Consider the following 18,352-nt stretch of genomic DNA (forward strand, 5'->3'; position numbering starts at 1 on the left):
CCCGGCAGCGCCGCCCTCGGCCGCCAGGGGGCGCCTCCGCGCCAGAGACGCGCGGGAGACGGGCCCTCCGTCGCGGTCACCGTACGACTTCCGCCCCCGCGAGGGCTGGGCAGGTGAGGTTTGTCCTAGGGCGGCCACCGTACGGCCTCCACCTCCCCCTCCCGTCAGCGGCGGGCGTGCCCGGCAGGGGGCGCTGCGTCGCGCGCTGGCTGCGGCGGCGCGGCCTGGGCCCGCCCCTCCCGCGGCGGGGGGAGGGCGCGAGCGGGTGCCACGTCCCTGGTGCGCGGGGCTTTGTGCGGGAGCAGCGCCGCCGCCCGCCCCCGGCCATGGGCGCCTCGCAGAGCGTCGAGATCCCCGGCGGGGGCACCGAGGGCTACCACGTCCTGCGGGTGAGCGCGGCGGGCAGGCGGGCGCGCCGTTAGGGCGGTCTTCGGGCCGGCGACGGCCCTTGGGCCCGGCGGCCTCTCCGTCGAGCGGCCCGAGGGGCTCCCCTGCCCGGGCGCCGCGCTGCCCGCCCGGCGGGGAGGCTCTTGGGCAGCGGCGGCGGCCGGGGCTCCCGGTGCCTGTGGCCGACCCTCCGCCGCGGCAGCGGTGAAATCCGCGGCGGGGTCCGCGCTGCCGGTTCTCTTTCCCCGAGGAGCGGGAATCGAGCTGCCCCTTCTCCGGGCGCCCCGCCAGAAGGGCTCGGCTCCGTGCTGCCGCTGCCCGCGGCTTCGCCTCAGCCGCGCGGAGCCGCCTGCGCCCTGTCCTGGCCCGCGGCGCCCACCCGGGCGGCTCCGAGCGGCCTCTCCCGGGCTGGAGAGAACTGGGCGGCCTGGGCCGTACCGTCAGGCTGCGCCCCAGCTGGTGAACAGGCCGGGAGGGACCGTGCGTGGGCGGTGGTGCTGCTTTTTGGGCAGCCCGCGAGGACACAGGGTGCTGCTCCCATAGGAAACGCTGTTAGCACTCCGGCTTGCACGGGTTCAAACTGCAGTGTCAGATCTGCGACCCTTCAGGTGCCCGGCTTGGGTAACACGTCAGGCTTTATCTTGATCGTTGCATCGTGATCTGAGCTGTAGCTGCTTCACCCCTGAGAGTGATTCCAGGGCTGCTAGATCGCGGCCTTTAAATGACAGGCGTCATGCCCACCACAGTTTCTCTCCGACATTCATGACGGTAATGTTGCTATTTTTCATAGTTGCATAGCCACAGAATTTGGGGTTTGTGTGCCACAAAATGTTTTGGTAGGCTGCATTAAGCGTGTTGTGAGCAGCCTTTCAGAAGACGGTCCTTTAGCATGTGTTTCATGTTCAGTGAGCAGAGTGGTACCTGGGTTGTGTCCTTGAGTCTGATGTGCGGGGCGATACAGTGACTTTGCTGGAGTTACCAATACCCTTGCCCACACGGTAGCACTTTTGGCACTGTGGCTAGAGCCTCAGTACCCTTACTGTATGCACCGTGCTGGGCTGGTTTTTTGTTGGCATCGGACCTTCTCAGCCCAGCTCTCTGTCTAGAGCTAGCCCCACGTTTTAGGCATATGAAAGAGCACAAGACCTCAACCCACGTGAATTAGTACTTCCTTACTTGGTGTAGCTTGCTAGCGGTGAGCTACAACTATAGGTAGAATACCATAGTGAAAAAAAGAACAGAGGTCATCTTTCAAGTGTTAAAAAATGCTACATAATGTTTTTGAGAAGCAAACATTGATGTTCTGATCAAATCCAAACATTCATCTATTAAAATTTACCTATAGGCTAAAGTCATGGTGGTCTTTGTTTCTCCCTTTTATTGTTACTAATATGTAACAATCAATTTTGTCTTTTCCCCCAGAAAAAAAAAAACACTTTTGCAGTTTGGTAAAAGTGGTAGACTTTTTCTTTTTCCTTTTTAGCATACTATAGCATAAATATAAATATCATATCCTTTCTGGTTTTAAGGGTTGTAAAATCAGTAAATATTCTGCGGTTAGAATATCAGTTATGTCAGATTCATCAGTTCATGCTGTTTGATTAAAGCACGTTAGTACATTGGGATGCATCTCTTAAGAAGTATAATCTACTATTTTTTTTCTTGTAGTCTTGCTTGAATCTGGCACCTTTTGGTTGTAAAGTTTTTGGTATGATTTGAAGTGGCAGTGTTTGCCAGTCTTTGTAAATGTAGGTACAGATTAAAGAAATTTATTTCTGAGAAGACAGCCATATTTACATTAAATGCAGGAAAGGACCTGTCTGCTGTCTTAAACAGGCTGTTGTCTCTGTTTTTTTCACTGCTTTATCTTCTTGCTGATACCTTCAGATGCCACAACAATTAGCAATTTTTTTTTTTTTTTTCCTGTGGACAGGCATCTTAAATTGCATCATGATCTTGGTCTAACAGTGCTTATATGTAGTTGGGAGTGTAGATCCAGATTAGAGAAACATTCTGAAGTTTCACAGTTGTAATTTGGAATGTTTATAATGAAATGTGTGTGGCATACAAGTGACTAGAATTTTCCTCTATAGTTTTTCCAAGTTTAATTTTCCAGTTGGTATTCTTTGGTAAGTTTGTTAAAGACAGCCATGTTCAGCTCACACTGTTAGAGGAGCTCTGCACAAGTGCTCTGTCTGCATGGACCGACCTTTGGTAGAACTTGGGGTTGAACAATACTGCTATTTTCTTCTAATTTGTTCTCAAGTAGACTTTCTTTCTGAGTGCAATATTTTAATCAGATGATGAGAATGGTAAAAGGAAAATGGCAATAGTCGTTTACTATTACAGATCTAATTCAGATAAGGTCAAATTTCTTTGATAACGCCAAACTTCTGTAAATGGTACGTAGTGGTCATTTTTAAGACCTCGTTACTTGCTGGAAAACTAGAGAAATGTGAGAAAATCTTTTCAATTATTGGAAGAATTTGTTTGGGTAGGGCAGATAAATGAAAAATGTGTGTTAAAAGGCCATGAAACAAATGAATTAACGTTGTTCAGAGTGACCATAGGAGCCAAGTACAAGTTGCCAGCGGGATGAGCAAACTGAGACTCTTTCTTACAATGAGACTTTTAGCTTGTACACCCTGCCTCCCTACAAAACTGGTAGCAAGTCTCTTGTTCTGCTCGCTTCAAATGGGAGTTGAAATAGATACAGCAAGTGAACAATACCATAATGAATTTCTGACATAATTTTTGCAAATTACTTAAATCTTTCTGGCTGGTCCTGCTAATATTCAGTGCCATATCACTTTCATTGTGAGCTTTATTGTCAGGGCTCTTGTAACAGGAAATAGGAACACTCCAGGACTGAAGCACTGTTGAAGGAAAGTGATTTTATCACATGCATACTTGAGAGGAAAAGTTGCTGTGGATTGCACTGCTGAAGTTTTTAGACATTGAAATAAAGCTTTTTTTTTTTTTTTTTTTTTTACTTCAGGGAGAGAAATTTACAAACTGTTTTGTTGCCCTAGTCTCTTCATAGGTAGACCTAATAATCAGTCATTTGATTGAAACTATTATTTGGAATACATTTTTATTCATCCTATGTGCTTTTGCTGTTAGTCTTCCATTTACTGATTCATGTAATGTCCTCATAAATCTTTCTTTTAATTAATACCTCTCAGGCTGGTAGCATGCAATGCTATTTACCTCTAGGAGTTTTATCCATTCTTTATTTTCTCCTCCATAAGCTTCCTTTAATGTAAGTTATGCGGCTGATTAGAGCAACCATCTGATGCTATGTATTGCTCAGTATGCATTTGTTTCTGCTCTTAAAAACAGAATGAAAAAAAAAATTGGAATAACTTCCTTGTTCAGCAATGTGAAACTGGTGTAGTTTGTCCAGGCTATTGTAATGACTTGACAATTTCTTCAACTGATAGATCGTGTAAGAATTTGTATCTGCAAGAGACTTGTATGCTACTGTGTTATGTGCTGTTCTGCCTAAAGATACTGAACAGCCGTGCCTAAAGTTTTAGATTTTTAACTTTTACTTGAGTGCTTTGGTTTATTGTTGTAGAGATACAAACACGTTGCCATAAACGGATGACTGACTTTTTAAGAGGCTCACATTTTGAAAGCTTGAGTTAAATTCTCTGGGCTAAACCAAAATTTGATGCTATGTATAGGGAATCTGTTTTCTTAAAAAAGCTTATAAAGCTTTTTCTCTTGAAAACTGGGTGTTTCATAAGGAAATTCAATACAGTTATAACATGTAAGGTGTTAAAATAGCTGACAGAAATAAAATAGATTCAGTGAGACGTAACAGGAATTGCTTATAGGCAACACATAATTAAATTTTGTAAGAATTACAGAGTGAGTGGAAGAACTAAAATTATTTCAGCATTTTTTTTTTGTAATAAAGTAAATACTAGGAAGCATTTCTTTTGTGGGGAGAGAAAAAGTTTCAGAGCTTCTGCCCATTGACAGTTGTGCATTCAGTGCTTGAAGCTAAGCTTCTGAAAGTTTAAGTGGGCACTAGAATAAGTTATCTGACTTTCAGAAGTGGTGAGAGCCTTTATCTGCCTCTGAAAATCAGTGTTTCCATGCTTGATTCCATTTACTGTAGCATTGCTTGCTTGGGGCTTAAATCTGTGACCATTGTGTTGCTGGGCAGCCTTATTATAATGTGTAATGTACAATATATACTCTGTAGGCATAGAGTAATAGTGTTGGGAAAAGTGTTCAGCAAAGAGAAACTTCATGTAGTTTACAAAAAAAAAAAGTCTTTTTTGGTAATGCAGGTTAAAATTAGTGTCTTGACCTTGAAACCTTTTTCCCTGTTTAATTCCTGACAGTGAATTAAAAGTGGAATAATTGGTGTGTAATCCGTGTGCTCAGCAGCCCTGCTGCCCGGCTGCTGCCATCTCAGTGAGAAACTGAACTCCTGCAGCATTGTACGAGACTGAAAGAACCATACAGCCCTTTTCTGCCTTCTGACATTCAGCATTCTTGATAGAGATTTTCTTTGCTTGCTCTTAAAAAGCTCCAGTGGTGGCAGTTCCACAGCTTCTCTGGGTAGTCTGTTCCACTGTTTCTCTCTACTGTTGGAAAGCCATGGCATTTACCCACAGGTGTCTGTAACTTATGTCAGAAATAACAGCTGGCTTCGAGAGAATTAGGCTTCCCAAGCTGCCGTGGATGGTATCTTGCCTGCAGTGGCATCTGTTGTAAGTGGTATTACTTGACTGTTTCTCAGTCCTTATTCGATTACAAAGGCAAGTTACCGAATACTTACTTGGGGCATACGGCAAAGCTGCACAAAGCCAGGTTGCCCAGGAGGCTTAGAGTTTAGGTATGTATACATGGAATCTTTATTTCCATCATTGATAAGAAGGCTTTTGTGCCCTTGTATTTCTTAAGGTCCCTGGTTATTCTTTGTTGCTGTAGCTGCTGGAAGAGAACCCCAGCCACAGAGCTTTGAGCAGAGAGCTGTGTTGTGCGTTTGACACTGCACGGTGGTGATGAATTGTGCATGTAGCTGGCGGAAAATACGGTGGTGCAACATAAAAACTGTATGGAGTCAGTGTGATTGTTGTGCAGGGCTGAGTATGTCGCTACTCTAAGGATGAGACGCTTCATGTGGAATGAACTCAACACTTCTGTTTTGCATTTCTGGGACTGTCAGGCATAAAAATGCTTTTCAGTCAGTGGCATTGGGCCCAAACAAGCTAGGGAAATAGGAAACTTTTTGTAACTGAGCCTGTGCACGGCAGCGTGAGGAATTGTGATGACAGAAGGGATGCAGCTACATGCCTCTGAGGTGCATGTGTGATTGATGCAACTATAAGAGCTTGCTTTCTTTTAGATACAGATTCCTGGTAGTTTTTCTATGCCCGCTTAGAAACAAACCATACAGAGGTGTTTAGGATTCTGGTGGATTTGGGGGAAGGTGTTCAACATCTGAAGTTACTTTCTGCACACTAATCATTTGGAACATGGACACTCTCTCAGTCCTTTCATCAGTTTGGAGCAGACTATAAATAATTTACTTAAAATACCAAATTTATACATCCCAGGTGTCAGTGAGCTTGACACTGATGGGTGCTGAATGTATGTAATTCTCATTTATTGTAGATGCTCCTTCTCATTTTTAAAGATTATTTTATTGAATACGGGTCACTGTTGGTTCACAGTGTTCAGGATGTAATCTGTTGGTGGTTATGGGGGAGGGAAATTGTATCAGGGTATAGGGCTTTTGTTGATTGTTAAGAAATTCATTTGGAAATGGAGGAAAATCTCTGTATAAAGAGTAGCCCATGCCAAGACTGCTTTTGCAGCTGTCCCACTGGCTGAATGAAGTCTGACTTTTCATAATTTCAAGGCCATGACATATATCCAGTCCTAACAATCTGATGTGTTATCTGAAATCTGTCAGCTGGAGTTACTGATTTTTAATGATGACATGTTAAAGACATACATGTTCTGTCTTTAAAATTCTTATTTTCCCAATAACTTCTGAAACCATCTGCTGATTTCATTTTGGTATAAAGCCTTTATGTCAGACTCATTAAAAACAGGAAATATAAGTTCTTATACATTGCATGCAATAAATGGTGGAATGAGAGGGAGGCTATTACAGTATTGTCATGTCACCTTCCTAAGCTGAGGGAAGAGCAACAAACAGCACAAGCTCCTCCCACGTTCGCTAGTAGAAAAACGACATCAGAGGAGAGGATGTTTTGAATGACTTAATTACAATAGAAATTTTTAAGCCTGAGAATGCAATTATGGACCATGTCCATAGGAAACCAGAGTTCTTTAATTCTGCTTTCATTAAGCTGTTCATTTAAATTTTCTTTGGAAGGAAGGCCTTGAGTACCCAACACTGTCTACGTTTGAGAAGAACAGTTTGTATAGTGTATTTTAGCCTCTCTGTGGCTTTTCTGATAAGCTAAAATTTCTGTTTGTGGAGGCTGTTCTGAGGTAGCTCTATACTATTGAATGTTTCAATATCTAAAGTTAAAAATAAGCTCTAGGAACAGTCCACTAATGTCAAAGCAACATCCGCAATGTGCCCAGAAGTTTCTATGCAGCTATTGTCAGAGGGTTTGCTATATGAAGCTTAACTTGTGCTTTTACCCTGTTACCTAGTGCACAGCTTGCTACCTGATCTCTAGTTATTCTTGGAGAGAGGCATCTTGAACCAACAGTTTGAATAAGTAACACAGAGGCAATAGTTTGGATCTAGTTAGTGGGACTGCAAATTACTGTGGTGATTGAGAGCTGTGATTCCATACAGTTTATGCTTGGCACGTAGGGGGAGTATCTGTAACCCCAGTTGTAGGAAGTTATTTTCAAGGAGCATGTGGGCATTTTGAAGAGATACTTCTGTAGACACCCTTCAAGTTCTACTTAGAAATTATAAGTGTGGTATTTGGGGATGTTATTGTTGCCCCAGTGATTTTTATGACTTTGGGATAATATGTTGTTGTTTTTGGGTTGTTTTTTTTTTTTTTTTTTTTTTTAATGCTTTACAAATCTTGGACAGCAATTAGTGTTCATGGTATGACACTGGAACTACTGATTACAGATTTATTTTTTTTTTCTTTAATGAATGCTTAGGTTATGTGACACTAACATTCTAAGCTTCTGGCATCTGTTTCAGAAAGCTATCTACAAGTAATCTGAATTTTTTCCAAGCTCTGATTTTGTGCATGTGTTGGGCAGAAATAAATAGACTCTAAGAGCACAGTTTTAGTAGTAATCAAGCTTATTTTTTTCCATATTAGAATACTTTGTTCTAGATGAGTCATATTAAGAAAACTCAATTCCTGCAGAATCATACCAGTGTCGAACAAACTGTCAGATTTGTACCAGTTCTGTCAGATGGAACAACACATAATATAAGAAGCCACACTGTAAGGTGTAACGCTTTTTAGATCTTTTTGGAAGATGAATGTAGCACAGAGAAGAAAAAGCCAGTGGATAAAATGAATGAGCTTACAAATAAAGATATTCTTTTCTGCGAAGGCTGTAGGAAAAATTCGATAGCCATATTGGAGTTACTTTTGTCGTGAGCAATGTGTGTAATGGTGAAAAAACACCAATGGCAGAATATCTCTTAGTTACTCCGTTTGGGATTAAAAGCATACTTTAAGCTTCTGGGAGCAATGTGTATCCAATACTTAGGACTTCTACTGGAGTGGCTGAGTTATTTCAGCTGCCATGGCTGCAAAATGGCACATATCCCTTTTGTTGTAGCTTGTTGGTGTGCTAATGAGTCACTGGTTCTATAGATGCCTTTATCTCAAGAATATCAGCAGGTGAGGTTTAATCATGAGATGACAACCCATGCTTACATAGATGTGACTCTCTTTTTCCTCCAGTAAGCGTAAGATAAAAAGCAAGGTCCGGTGTTGGTACTTCTGTGGAAAGATACTGCTTTTTAACTAACTTTTTCTGAATTCATTAAGCTTATCCTTTGACTGTAATCTCCTTTATTTAAATAAATATCTACAGTTTATCTGCTGCAGGTGTTAAGCAGTGCTTGTCCCAGGGAGTGGCTACTGTTGTGTCATTCCTCAATAATTTATAAATGACTGATGCCTTTTAAATGTGTGGGATTTTTTGTGATTTTTTTTTTAAGGGGTTATTTTTTCCAAAATATTATATTTGTATCTTTAAAAATCATACATACCAACATCAATAGCTTCTAGAAGTATAGTTTGCACAGTAGAAATATAAATCTAATCTGTGAATCAGCTTTGGTACACTTCTGCTAAATTCTTGTTTAACTTTGTTAGGTACAAGAAAACTCACCGGGCCATAGAGCAGGATTGGAGCCATTCTTTGATTTTATTGTGTCCATTAACGGCTCAAGATTGGTAAGTGTGTTGCTGTTTTGTGACTCTGAATATAAACAATGTGTTGAGAATATTATTTTATAGGTAAATGAATGCTTTTGTTTTATTTAAATCTATATAAAATATTTCTCCATAGTTTAAAATGAGAAAGCCTAACTGCATCAGAAATTCATTTCGTTCACCATGTAGCTGTAATTCTATCAAAAATTTAGCTGGAGAATAAGGATGCAGACAGGCAGACGTGCTTTCTGCAGGCACCTGTGCCAGCAGAAGATAGCACTACCTACTGATCCACCACTAGCTGCTTGTATTAGTGCCCCACTGGCTCTGTCTGTAAAATCGCCTGCATGAGAACTTGCAAACTCATTTCGGTCAAAACAGATTGGTTGGAAGAACTGTTGTCAAAGCTGTTAGCTGGGCAGGAATCATAGTGAGACAACAAACCCATCATAGCAGTGGAAAAGAACAGCTGTGGGTAAGCTCTTCCACCGGTACAGCTGGATTCAAAGAAAGCCTCTGAAAAGCTACAAGGCACATTGTAGCACAGGTTTAATTAAAGTCCTTTCAAGTTTGGAAAGCGTGACCTGTTTTCCCAGGTTGAAAACCTGAACTCCTAGATTCTTCTGCAAAGTTGTATTCTAGAATTGTGAAGGGACTGGAAGCTTGCAGTAGAATAGCTGTAGGTACATACTCTGATAACGCACAGTGTTCTCAGGACCTGTATAGTACAAAAGTGGTGCTATAGAACTGGATGATTGATGTGTTAAACACTAAACCAAGCTCTTGTTTGAACATTTGCAGAATAAAGACAATGACACTCTCAAGGACCTATTGAAAGCAAATGTTGAAAAACCTGTAAAAATGCTGGTGTACAGTAGCAAAACGCTGGAACTGAGAGAAACGTCCGTGACCCCCAGCAACATGTGGGGTGGACAGGGCCTGCTGGGAGTGAGCATTCGTTTCTGCAGCTTTGATGGGGCCAATGAAAACGTGTGGCATGTTTTGGTATGTATGAACTTCAAAGTATTTTTCTGACTGTTGCTTACTGTTAAACTTTTCTTCTGTTTACTGAAAAGTAACTTGCAAGGGGGTACACAAGCCATGAGATCAAATTGGTCTGTTTTCTCTTTGTTGATTCTGGATTTGGAAAGACTTTTGAACTGGAACTCTGTGTCTATGAATATATTATCAAATCTTGTATTTAAATCAGTGGTTTTGTACAACGCTTAGAGCTCCTTGTAATGGTATCGAGAGAAACTGTCATGTAGCCACTGTTTCACTAGTTCAGTGACTGTTTTACTAATCGTGTTGAAAACTGGACCAGTTTGTCTATCTAACTGAAAATGTGTGTGAAGTGCACATCTAGCTGTTCTGCTGCACCCTGACAGTTACATCGTGTTTTGTAACTTTCCATCTCAAAACCAGGAAGTGGAACCGAATTCTCCTGCTGCGTTAGCTGGACTTAGACCTCATAGTGACTATATCATTGGAGCAGATACTGTCATGAATGAGGTAAGTATATAAAAGTAAGACTTTGAATTTTTTTTTAACTAAAAACAATTGTACTAGGGCAGTTTGAAACATCCCTGGTTCTGCCTCTGTTCAGTGCTAATGGAAGTTAGTTAATGCAAAGAGGAAGGAGCTCTGGCATGGTGCCTCTTTTTTTGTGCTTAAATGCAATTCTGGAAATGAAAACTGCTCCCAAGTATCTCCATGGAGTCAGATTTGAAACTTTTTTTGTACTCTAATGTTAATATTTCAAATAGCGGACTTCAAATCCAGGTTGTGCCATGTGTCTTCTGAGTTGCAGTAGCAAAGCATATATTAAAGTTGGCCTTGCAGCAGCACTGCAACGTAGCAGTTGCCAGGTTCTGTGACAGCAAGTTAGGACTAGGAACGTGATCGTTCTAATATCAAATTATAAAATAAGGACAAGAAAGCCCTTATTCATTTTTATCCTTTTCCAGTCTGAAGATCTCTTTTCCCTTATTGAAACACATGAAGCAAAGCCATTAAAACTTTATGTATACAACACAGACACAGACAACTGTCGGGAAGTGGTGATTACTCCAAATTCTGCCTGGGGTGGAGAAGGCAGGTAAGGAGACAATGTGTTAAGGGCGATGAGACAGCTTTCTTACAGCACTAGCCTAAAAGCTGCTTGCTTAAGTTTTCTACAAAGGCAGGAAAAGTGTTATGTCCAAGGCTTCTTTGCTATAATAAATTATATATTTACTTGAAATTCTGATTTCATTATTGATGGGGGAGGATGTATTTACACAGTAAATTGGCGAGTGCAAAAATGCACAAAGTGCAGTGGTTGCTTTCTGCAGTAGACTTCGAATAGTCATTAGGCTGTAGTATATTCTTGAACTGTTGTGCACTAGCCAGAACAGAGGGCTGCAAATAACAACTGTGGGTTGAATTCCAAGCTGTGTACCTGACATAGCTGCTTGGTTTAAATAACAATTACTTTTTTTTTGTGCTAAGTGTTTATTGCTAAAAGCTACAGAATTTCCTTTCAGTTGTCTCATTGTTTCTCCATTGAAAATAAGACAACATTTTGGGGGAGGAGGGAAAAGTTGTACGGAGGTTATCTTGAAACTTGTTGGCATCTTGAATAATGTATACATTGCTTGCTATGTAGTCTGTAGTTGTAAAGTCACTTCACTGACTTCTACATATTTGTATTTTAAAAGCCTGGGATGTGGCATTGGTTATGGATATTTGCATAGGATACCTACGCGTCCATTTGAGGAGGGAAAGAAAATTTCTCTTCCTGGACAGTTGCCTAGTGCATCTCTCAGTCCCCTTAAAGATGGCTTCACAGAGGTAAGTTGCAGTCACTTCTTTGGCTTGGTAAAAATGGATTGTGATACTATATTGCTTTTCTGCTTCTATTGGTCCTTGTGGAAACAAACCCTAATCAAGTAACTTTTTTCATTTCAATAAGGTTCAGCTGTCATCAGTTAATCCCTCAGCCACATTACCCCCTGGGTCAGCAGGCCTTGAACAGAGTCTTTCAGGACTTTCAATTAGTTCACCCTCAACTACTGTCAGTAGTGTTCTCAGTACAGGTTAGTATGGAAGTAACTCACTTCTGAAATGAATGGATTTTCTGTCTTTTTTGCATTCCGAGATGTTTCTATCAATTTAGTAGAATGCAGAAGAAAATAAAATTTTCTCTTCCCCAAACTTTTCTCAAGAACAAAGACTAGAGTACTGTAATTGTGCCCTACTTGCTCACAAAATAATTGCAAACAACTTATATCAGAATATTTAGAATACTATTTTTCTTCATCAACATTTTATGGTTAAGGCAAATAGTAATTCTCATGTGAGCAATTATTTATTTGTACTGCTTGAGAAAGGGAACTGAAATGTATGCTTAGAGTTCATGTAGTTTTCCTGTGCACTCCACCAGGTGTTCCAACAGTTCCGTTATTACCACCACAAGTCAGTCAGTCCCTTACCTCTGTGCCACCAGTTAACCCAGCAACTACATTACCAGGTGAGTAGGTAAAATTTCTTAAAACATTTCTGAAACAAAAATCTTAAGGGAGCAAGGGGACAGAGCTGTCTTTTTCCACTGCTTTTAGGGAGGCAGGAGGGTATAACTTCATACAACTTGCACATTTCGTGTTAAAGATCTCTGTGGAACCTCTACAATGTTAAGACTTTGTTTGTGCACGTGCACAGCATATCTGTAGCACAGAGGACTGAGTTGGCAACAAAGTTTACAATCATTTACCTTTTAGGACCCCCTGCACAATAGATGCAGCGTTCAAGACTTCTTAGGAAGGTATTAGCTTTGCTATTTGCAACATTTCTTGAGGTGATATGTTGTTACTTTCCATAGTTCATAGATTTCATGTTGCAAAGCACTTCAGCGAATAGTTTCACAGTTTGCAGTTTGTCATTTGCACTCGAACATCATGACAGAAGAAAGATCTGAGAAGGCATGTCTTGCCTCTTTCTGCGTTCTTTTCACCCATAAACCCTCAGTTTTAGGAAACTCTTAGTACTCAGCTTGATCGTTCTTCCTAATTTAAATAGAGGGCTAACAATATAGAGTGGTATGTTGTAGTTACTGTTTCTGAATCATTTAGTAATTTAAACTGGTATAACAAAAGTAAGAGTCTGTCTACAAAGTGGTGTGCATTATTTCCTGATAATAATGAACATTTCAAGCTCTAGTATTACAGAATTATTCTCAGTGGGTAAGATGAGGATTGCATAGGATTTTGCTGTGTAATTGGTGCACTGGTACAGGACTCAATTGTGCATTCCAAAACACTGGAGGAGTTGTATTTTATGTTTTGTATGTTATGAGACGAGTAGATAAAGATGTGTCTGAAAGTTTTAAGTAATGCTTAGCAGTATGCTCTCTAACGTAGAAAAAGTGTGTAGTAGAGCTAAGTGCGTGCATACAAGGGCAGAGAACTTTAATCTTGTACTGGTTAGATAAAATAGCAAACTACTAAGAAATTCAGCTTCTGTTAATGTCCTCTTCTTCCATAGCCCCCTGTCCACCCCTTCTCCAAAATGTGCAAATAAGAATTTTCCTTTCACCTTGTTCTCTGAATAGTATAATTGGGGTTTTTTTTGAAAGCTATTGTACTATTTCTTACAATTTGCATGGCCATACTGGTGAAATTGTAAGTATTAAATATATGGGAGATTTAAAATTTGAGTGAATTTGTGTGAAGTTCAGCTTTTTTTCAGATTAAAAAAAAAAAAAAAAACGTTCCAACCAAAGTTGCTTGTAGCTGACCTGAAAGCTCTTTGAATCAGATTGTGTCAGCCTTTGTGCGTAATGAATTCACATAGGTAAAGATGACTGGTTTTTAATCAAAGTCTGTGTACAGTGGCCTTGCTTTAAGACTTTTCCTCTCTCCATCTTATTACTGTACTATTAACAGTTTATTTCAGAATTAGCCTTCTCTGAGCTAAACACAAAGTAGGAATAGAGCCCTTGTCCCAGAAATGCAACTCTTCTAAGACAGGAAAGTCAGGAGCAGAAAAATGTTGCATATATGTGTTCATCATATGTTTCTCTTCTATTTTCAGTCATTTTTGACTTTGAAAGTTAGTTTGGCTTACCTTTTCAATATATTTTTGTGTTTAACTCTAGTTATGAACTGAGTAGAAAAGACTAATAAAAGAGTAATCAATATCAGAGATCAGAAATATTATGTATTTCCTCCTACTATTATCTTCTGCTATTCAAATTAGGAACGGAGGGCTTCTAGTACAGTGCTGCAGTAAAATAGCTACCTTTGCTAAAAGCTGAACTTGGGATGCAAACCTGCAAATTCCTTGAGATAAAATTCTACTTTCCTCAGAAAAATCTGAAAGGTTGGGATGATGTATTTGCTGGTCTGGACTTCCTGCAATAGGTATCTGTTTTCACAGTGCAACTTAAAAGCTGAAACTCGGGTGAATTTGCATTCTTATATGCAAAAATGATAATCAAGATGTAAAGCAATATAAAATAACTTCAAATAATCAATAAGACCTCAGAAACAGTCAGGAAAAAAACAATTCTAAGTTTTCAGCTGTAACTTTTCCACTTTTCTCTTAGGTCTGATGCCATTACCAGCAGGGCTTCCCAACCTGACCGATCTGTCCAAGCTTAATTTACCTGCACCACACATCGTTCCAGAAATCATACAGCCTGGTATGTGCTTTTGTGAACTGACAGACTGTAATAGTGAGTCTCTGCTTGATCATCCTTGTCACTGCTGTTTAGAGCCATCTGGTGGAGTCCTGAAGAGGATAAATTGATGTTTGCCTGAGATGGGAGTTGACGTTAGTGTCCAGATTAGGTAGACAAGGAATATGTCTTTAGGTAACCTAATTCTACGCCTATGTCTGTATTTAGTTGTTTCATCTTATATTACATGATTTATGATCTTAAAAGAGATTGTGCCAAGAATGAAAGTACGTAGCTTTATGGGTAGAAGAAAATATGAGGTGTTTCCTTGTATGCTAGAGGAGGAGATCGAAGCACCCTGATTGAATGCAAAAAGTATGAACTAATACTAGATTTATGATTTTGAATAAAACAAAACTGCTGAAGGTAAAGAGGGAGCAAACAAAAAGAAATTGCAACCTTACATGAAATAAGGTTCTTAACTTCTTGTTTCTAGCAGGTTCAGTGAAAGCCAGAAAAATCTAATCATTGGTATTAATGCATTAAATACCTAGTTCTCTAGGGAAGTAGAAGAAAACTTGAGTTTATTCTGATTCTTCGGTTCTGAAGTCTGAAAAGTATCAGGCTTGAAACCAGGCTGCTTGAGTCAGTGCTGCACGTATATCATGCTGACACTAAGTTCCAAAAGCTTCCTCCTCTCCAAGAATAAATAGGAGATCAGAGAAGGTAAAAAGTTTAAGCAAACAGAGAATCTCTCCAGATATGTCTCTGGTATGCAACAACTCATTGCCTTTTATTTCTTTTCTTTTCTTTTTTTTTTATTTCTCCTTAGGTTTACCATCCCTTCCCTCCTTGCCACCTCTGAATCTAGTGGGAATAACACCTCTGTCAATGCCACCCAAATGTGTTCCTCTGCTTCCTTTGGTCACAGAGGCATCTACAGTGCCTACAGATTTGCTTCCCTCCGTTACTCAAGTTGGAAGCTTTTCCATCAACCCTGGCACTGCTGTAAATGTAGAACAGACCTCCACGCTCACCTTGGATAGTGCTACCCCAACTTCTAAGGCAACTATTGTTGACAGATCAAGTGAGTCCTCTGCGGTTAATGAGAAAACATCTGGAGTCACAGACACACAAGGTTCTGAATCATAACTCTAGATCACTCTGTTGGATTGGCTTGGTATTTATTTAGCCATGGGATATATATTTGAAGAGCAAACCATCATTAATTTCATACTAGTTTGTACTTAATCTTTAGGAGTCCTGTAAATAATATGGAGGTATAATAAAAATAAAAGGGGGTTTATAAAGTGTGTGTGATGGGAGGGAGGAAGAGTACTTGTATGTAACCAAAAAAAAAAAAATCAGGATGGTAAATAGAATTCCACTGCCAAACTTGGAGGTATATGTTTTTAATATAGGCTGACAGCCTTAGCCTGCTGGGCCTGTCCTTGCTTATAATTAGCAATTTTTGCTTCTGATAGAAATGAAGCGGTTCTTGCGTGTGACATTTCCGTACCATAGTTCTTGTTCTTTGCAAGTATCTTGTTACTAGAGTGGGGATGAGAATGTTTAGTCTGAGTTGTAAATTTTAACACTGCAAAACTTCCACCTAAAGATATTTCTATTAAAATTGCTGAGTGACCTGTTAACTGACATCTTGTTATTCAGCTTGTACACAAATCTTTTATTTTTAAGCTCTTGAGAGATGCTCAAGCCATGTTTTGTGACTGCTGCTGCGTTGTTTTTTACGCCCACTGTAAAATGGCATTTTGAAGGGAATACAGGAAATGTTAAATGTAGCACACAATCTGGCACTTCATGACTACTGTAAGACAAATTAATGGATTAAGCATACATACAGCAATAAATTCCTGGAATTTTATCCTTTGTGTGACAAAATAGCACATTCATTTGTTTAATGCTTAAACTCTCGTTGAACTGCTTTTAGCTCAGCTCTCTCTAGCACAGATCCGTGAAAGGGCTGCCCTCCAGAGCAATGGATCCAAGAGGGAATGCCAGACTTCTTACTGGCAGGCAGGATCAGCGCTAGCAGTTAGATCCGTTGCAGCAATGAGTCATAAAATCTGCCTGCATATGATTCATGCTTGGCTTTTTAAATTGATGTTCAGGATGAAAATTGTAGATTAACTGTAGATTGTACACTTGTATAAACTGATGTGTGCGCTGTACTCCAGGTGATAGACTTCACTCCTGGTATCAGGTACAGTTGATGTGGACAACTCTTCTGTACTACTCTGGTCCTTCTGTACTTCTGGGATTCCATTTATACGTGTTTACTACAAGCACGTGCAGACCCTAGCGATAGCAGCAGCAGGCTGGAGCTGAAGTCTGTTGCAACAGCTACATGCTCCCTTTTGGCAATGCAGTGTGCCTCCTCACTGTTTGGAATAGCAGTTGCATCTAACTGCTGATAATAATTTTTCAAATATTTAGTTCAAGTGGAAACTTTATCCAATAGCTGTTCTCCTGTCTCATCTTTGTCACTGAAGTATTTCTTTCCTCTGCACCACTACTGCACATTTCCTCATCCCCTGTTGTGTCAAAGCCAGACTCCAAATACTTTGTTTCACACTGAGTGGTTTCCTTTCTCAGTTGCTTGGAGTGTGAAATCTCTCTGCCTTGTTAAGTGAGGGACTCATTGTTTCTCAGAATGTATTTTTTATTTACCTTTGTAAATCCAGTGTCACATATCTCAGAATTAAACCTTGGCATGAGAAGAAGGATGTTCCATCTCTTCTTTGCTGTATATAGAGAAAGTCTCTTACTGTTGAGCTTCACCAAGGCTCACAGGTCTAACAGTCTTTCCTGTAACTTCCTTACATGATTCCACAGCTGGAGTGGTCATCATCATTCTTTTCCTTATCTATCTCAAGAACAGTAGAAATTTTAAAAACTTTTAAAAATAAGTTTTGTCACAGGCCAGATTTAGAGTAATTGCTGATTGTAATCAGCTGCTTTGAACTAGAATCCTTGAGTGTTTGTTGTTGTTGTTCTTGCAGTACTGTACTTTAGAGTAACATCTGGTTAGCTGACATGTTTCTGTGCTTTCCAACAGCAAACTGAGATTTTATAAGTGTCGTGCAGTTGTCTCTAGTAGCAGACAAAATAAGATGGTTGGTCTCAAGTCATACACTTCTGTTAGCTATTTTAAGGCCCCTTGTTGCTGACTTTTGCTGATCTAGCCTCTTGGTAGGTATGCGAGCAGTGGAAGTACGGCAATATTTTAGGTGTAACCACAGCAGTTCTGCTAAAGATAACATGACTCAAATTTGGCAATGAGTCAATGGTACATAATTTAAGCTGTAGTCTCCCAGCTAAAAAGTCATAAACATTGAGACGTCAGAAACTTACCACTTAAAATAGAAGCAAGAACCTTGAAGTCATACCATTGCAACTCTGTCCCTATTTTTTAATTGTCTCAACTAGATTTAATGAAATTCTACCTTAATCACTTCTGGCAAGGGTCTCTTAATGACTTATTTTTCCCCAAAAAAAGAGAGTGAGGAGGGATGAGGACTTCAGAAACACCAACGGACTGACAGCCGCTGTAACCTTCTTTCCATGAGTTCATGTATTCAGCTGTTAATAAACAGTTCTGAATAGGCATATTAGCTTTATTTCAGACGTTGACACATGGAGTTCTTTAACAAGTACTGACAGCAGACAAGATGACAGCTGTACCATGAACAGCCCCAGCCTTGTATATAATTAAGAATGATTAACATGTGTGTGCCATACTGTAAAATGAATGAGGCATGTTCCTGCTCTGCCAAAGGCTGCTCTGGGGGTAGTGGTGGTCTGGGGTGTGTATGGTGGGAGTGCAGGGCTGTCTCCTCAGCTCTGCTGGAGAAGCTGTGAGCTCATGCTGAATCTTGCAGCTGGGGGCTCTGCTGCTGCTCCAGGAAGCAGCTCCCCGGGC

The 18,352-nt window shown here is 40.5% G+C and overlaps 1 protein-coding gene across 2 annotated transcripts; it reads left to right on the plus strand.

The window, feature by feature from the left end:
* Positions 1-218: 218 nt before the first annotated feature.
* Positions 219-17,156, plus strand: GORASP2 (golgi reassembly stacking protein 2). 2 transcript variants are annotated; one of them, XM_086751080.1, is made up of 10 exons: positions 219-389; positions 8,694-8,774; positions 9,555-9,758; positions 10,179-10,265; positions 10,721-10,851; positions 11,453-11,585; positions 11,707-11,830; positions 12,178-12,264; positions 14,338-14,466; positions 14,906-15,179. In XM_086751080.1, exons 1-10 carry the CDS (start codon positions 327-329, stop codon positions 14,932-14,934), a joined length of 1,068 nt encoding a protein of 355 aa, XP_086607206.1. In that variant the 5' UTR covers positions 219-326; the 3' UTR covers positions 14,935-15,179. The 2 variants fall into 2 exon arrangements, with proteins under 2 accessions (XP_086607206.1, XP_086607205.1); XM_086751079.1 differs by lacking the exon at positions 14,906-15,179 and adding an exon at positions 15,242-17,156 and having other exon boundaries at positions 223-389; positions 14,338-14,433.
* Positions 17,157-18,352: the final 1,196 nt, after the last annotated feature.

This window comes from Chlamydotis macqueenii, chromosome 6, assembly GCF_036417535.1.
Source record: "Chlamydotis macqueenii isolate bChlMac1 chromosome 6, bChlMac1.mat, whole genome shotgun sequence".
In the NCBI taxonomy this organism is placed as follows: domain Eukaryota; kingdom Metazoa; phylum Chordata; class Aves; order Otidiformes; family Otididae; genus Chlamydotis; species Chlamydotis macqueenii.

Bases quoted from the DNA above. Each gene is read 5' to 3' on its own strand.
- GORASP2 (XM_086751079.1), top strand. From the start codon at position 327: ATGGGCGCCTCGCAGAGCGTCGAGATCCCCGGCGGGGGCACCGAGGGC. The intron at 8,775-9,554 runs GTAAGTGTGTTG...GAACATTTGCAG, and splicing joins CCATTAACGGCTCAAGATTG to AATAAAGACAATGACACTCT. The intron at 10,266-10,720 runs GTAAGTATATAA...ATCCTTTTCCAG, and splicing joins CAGATACTGTCATGAATGAG to TCTGAAGATCTCTTTTCCCT.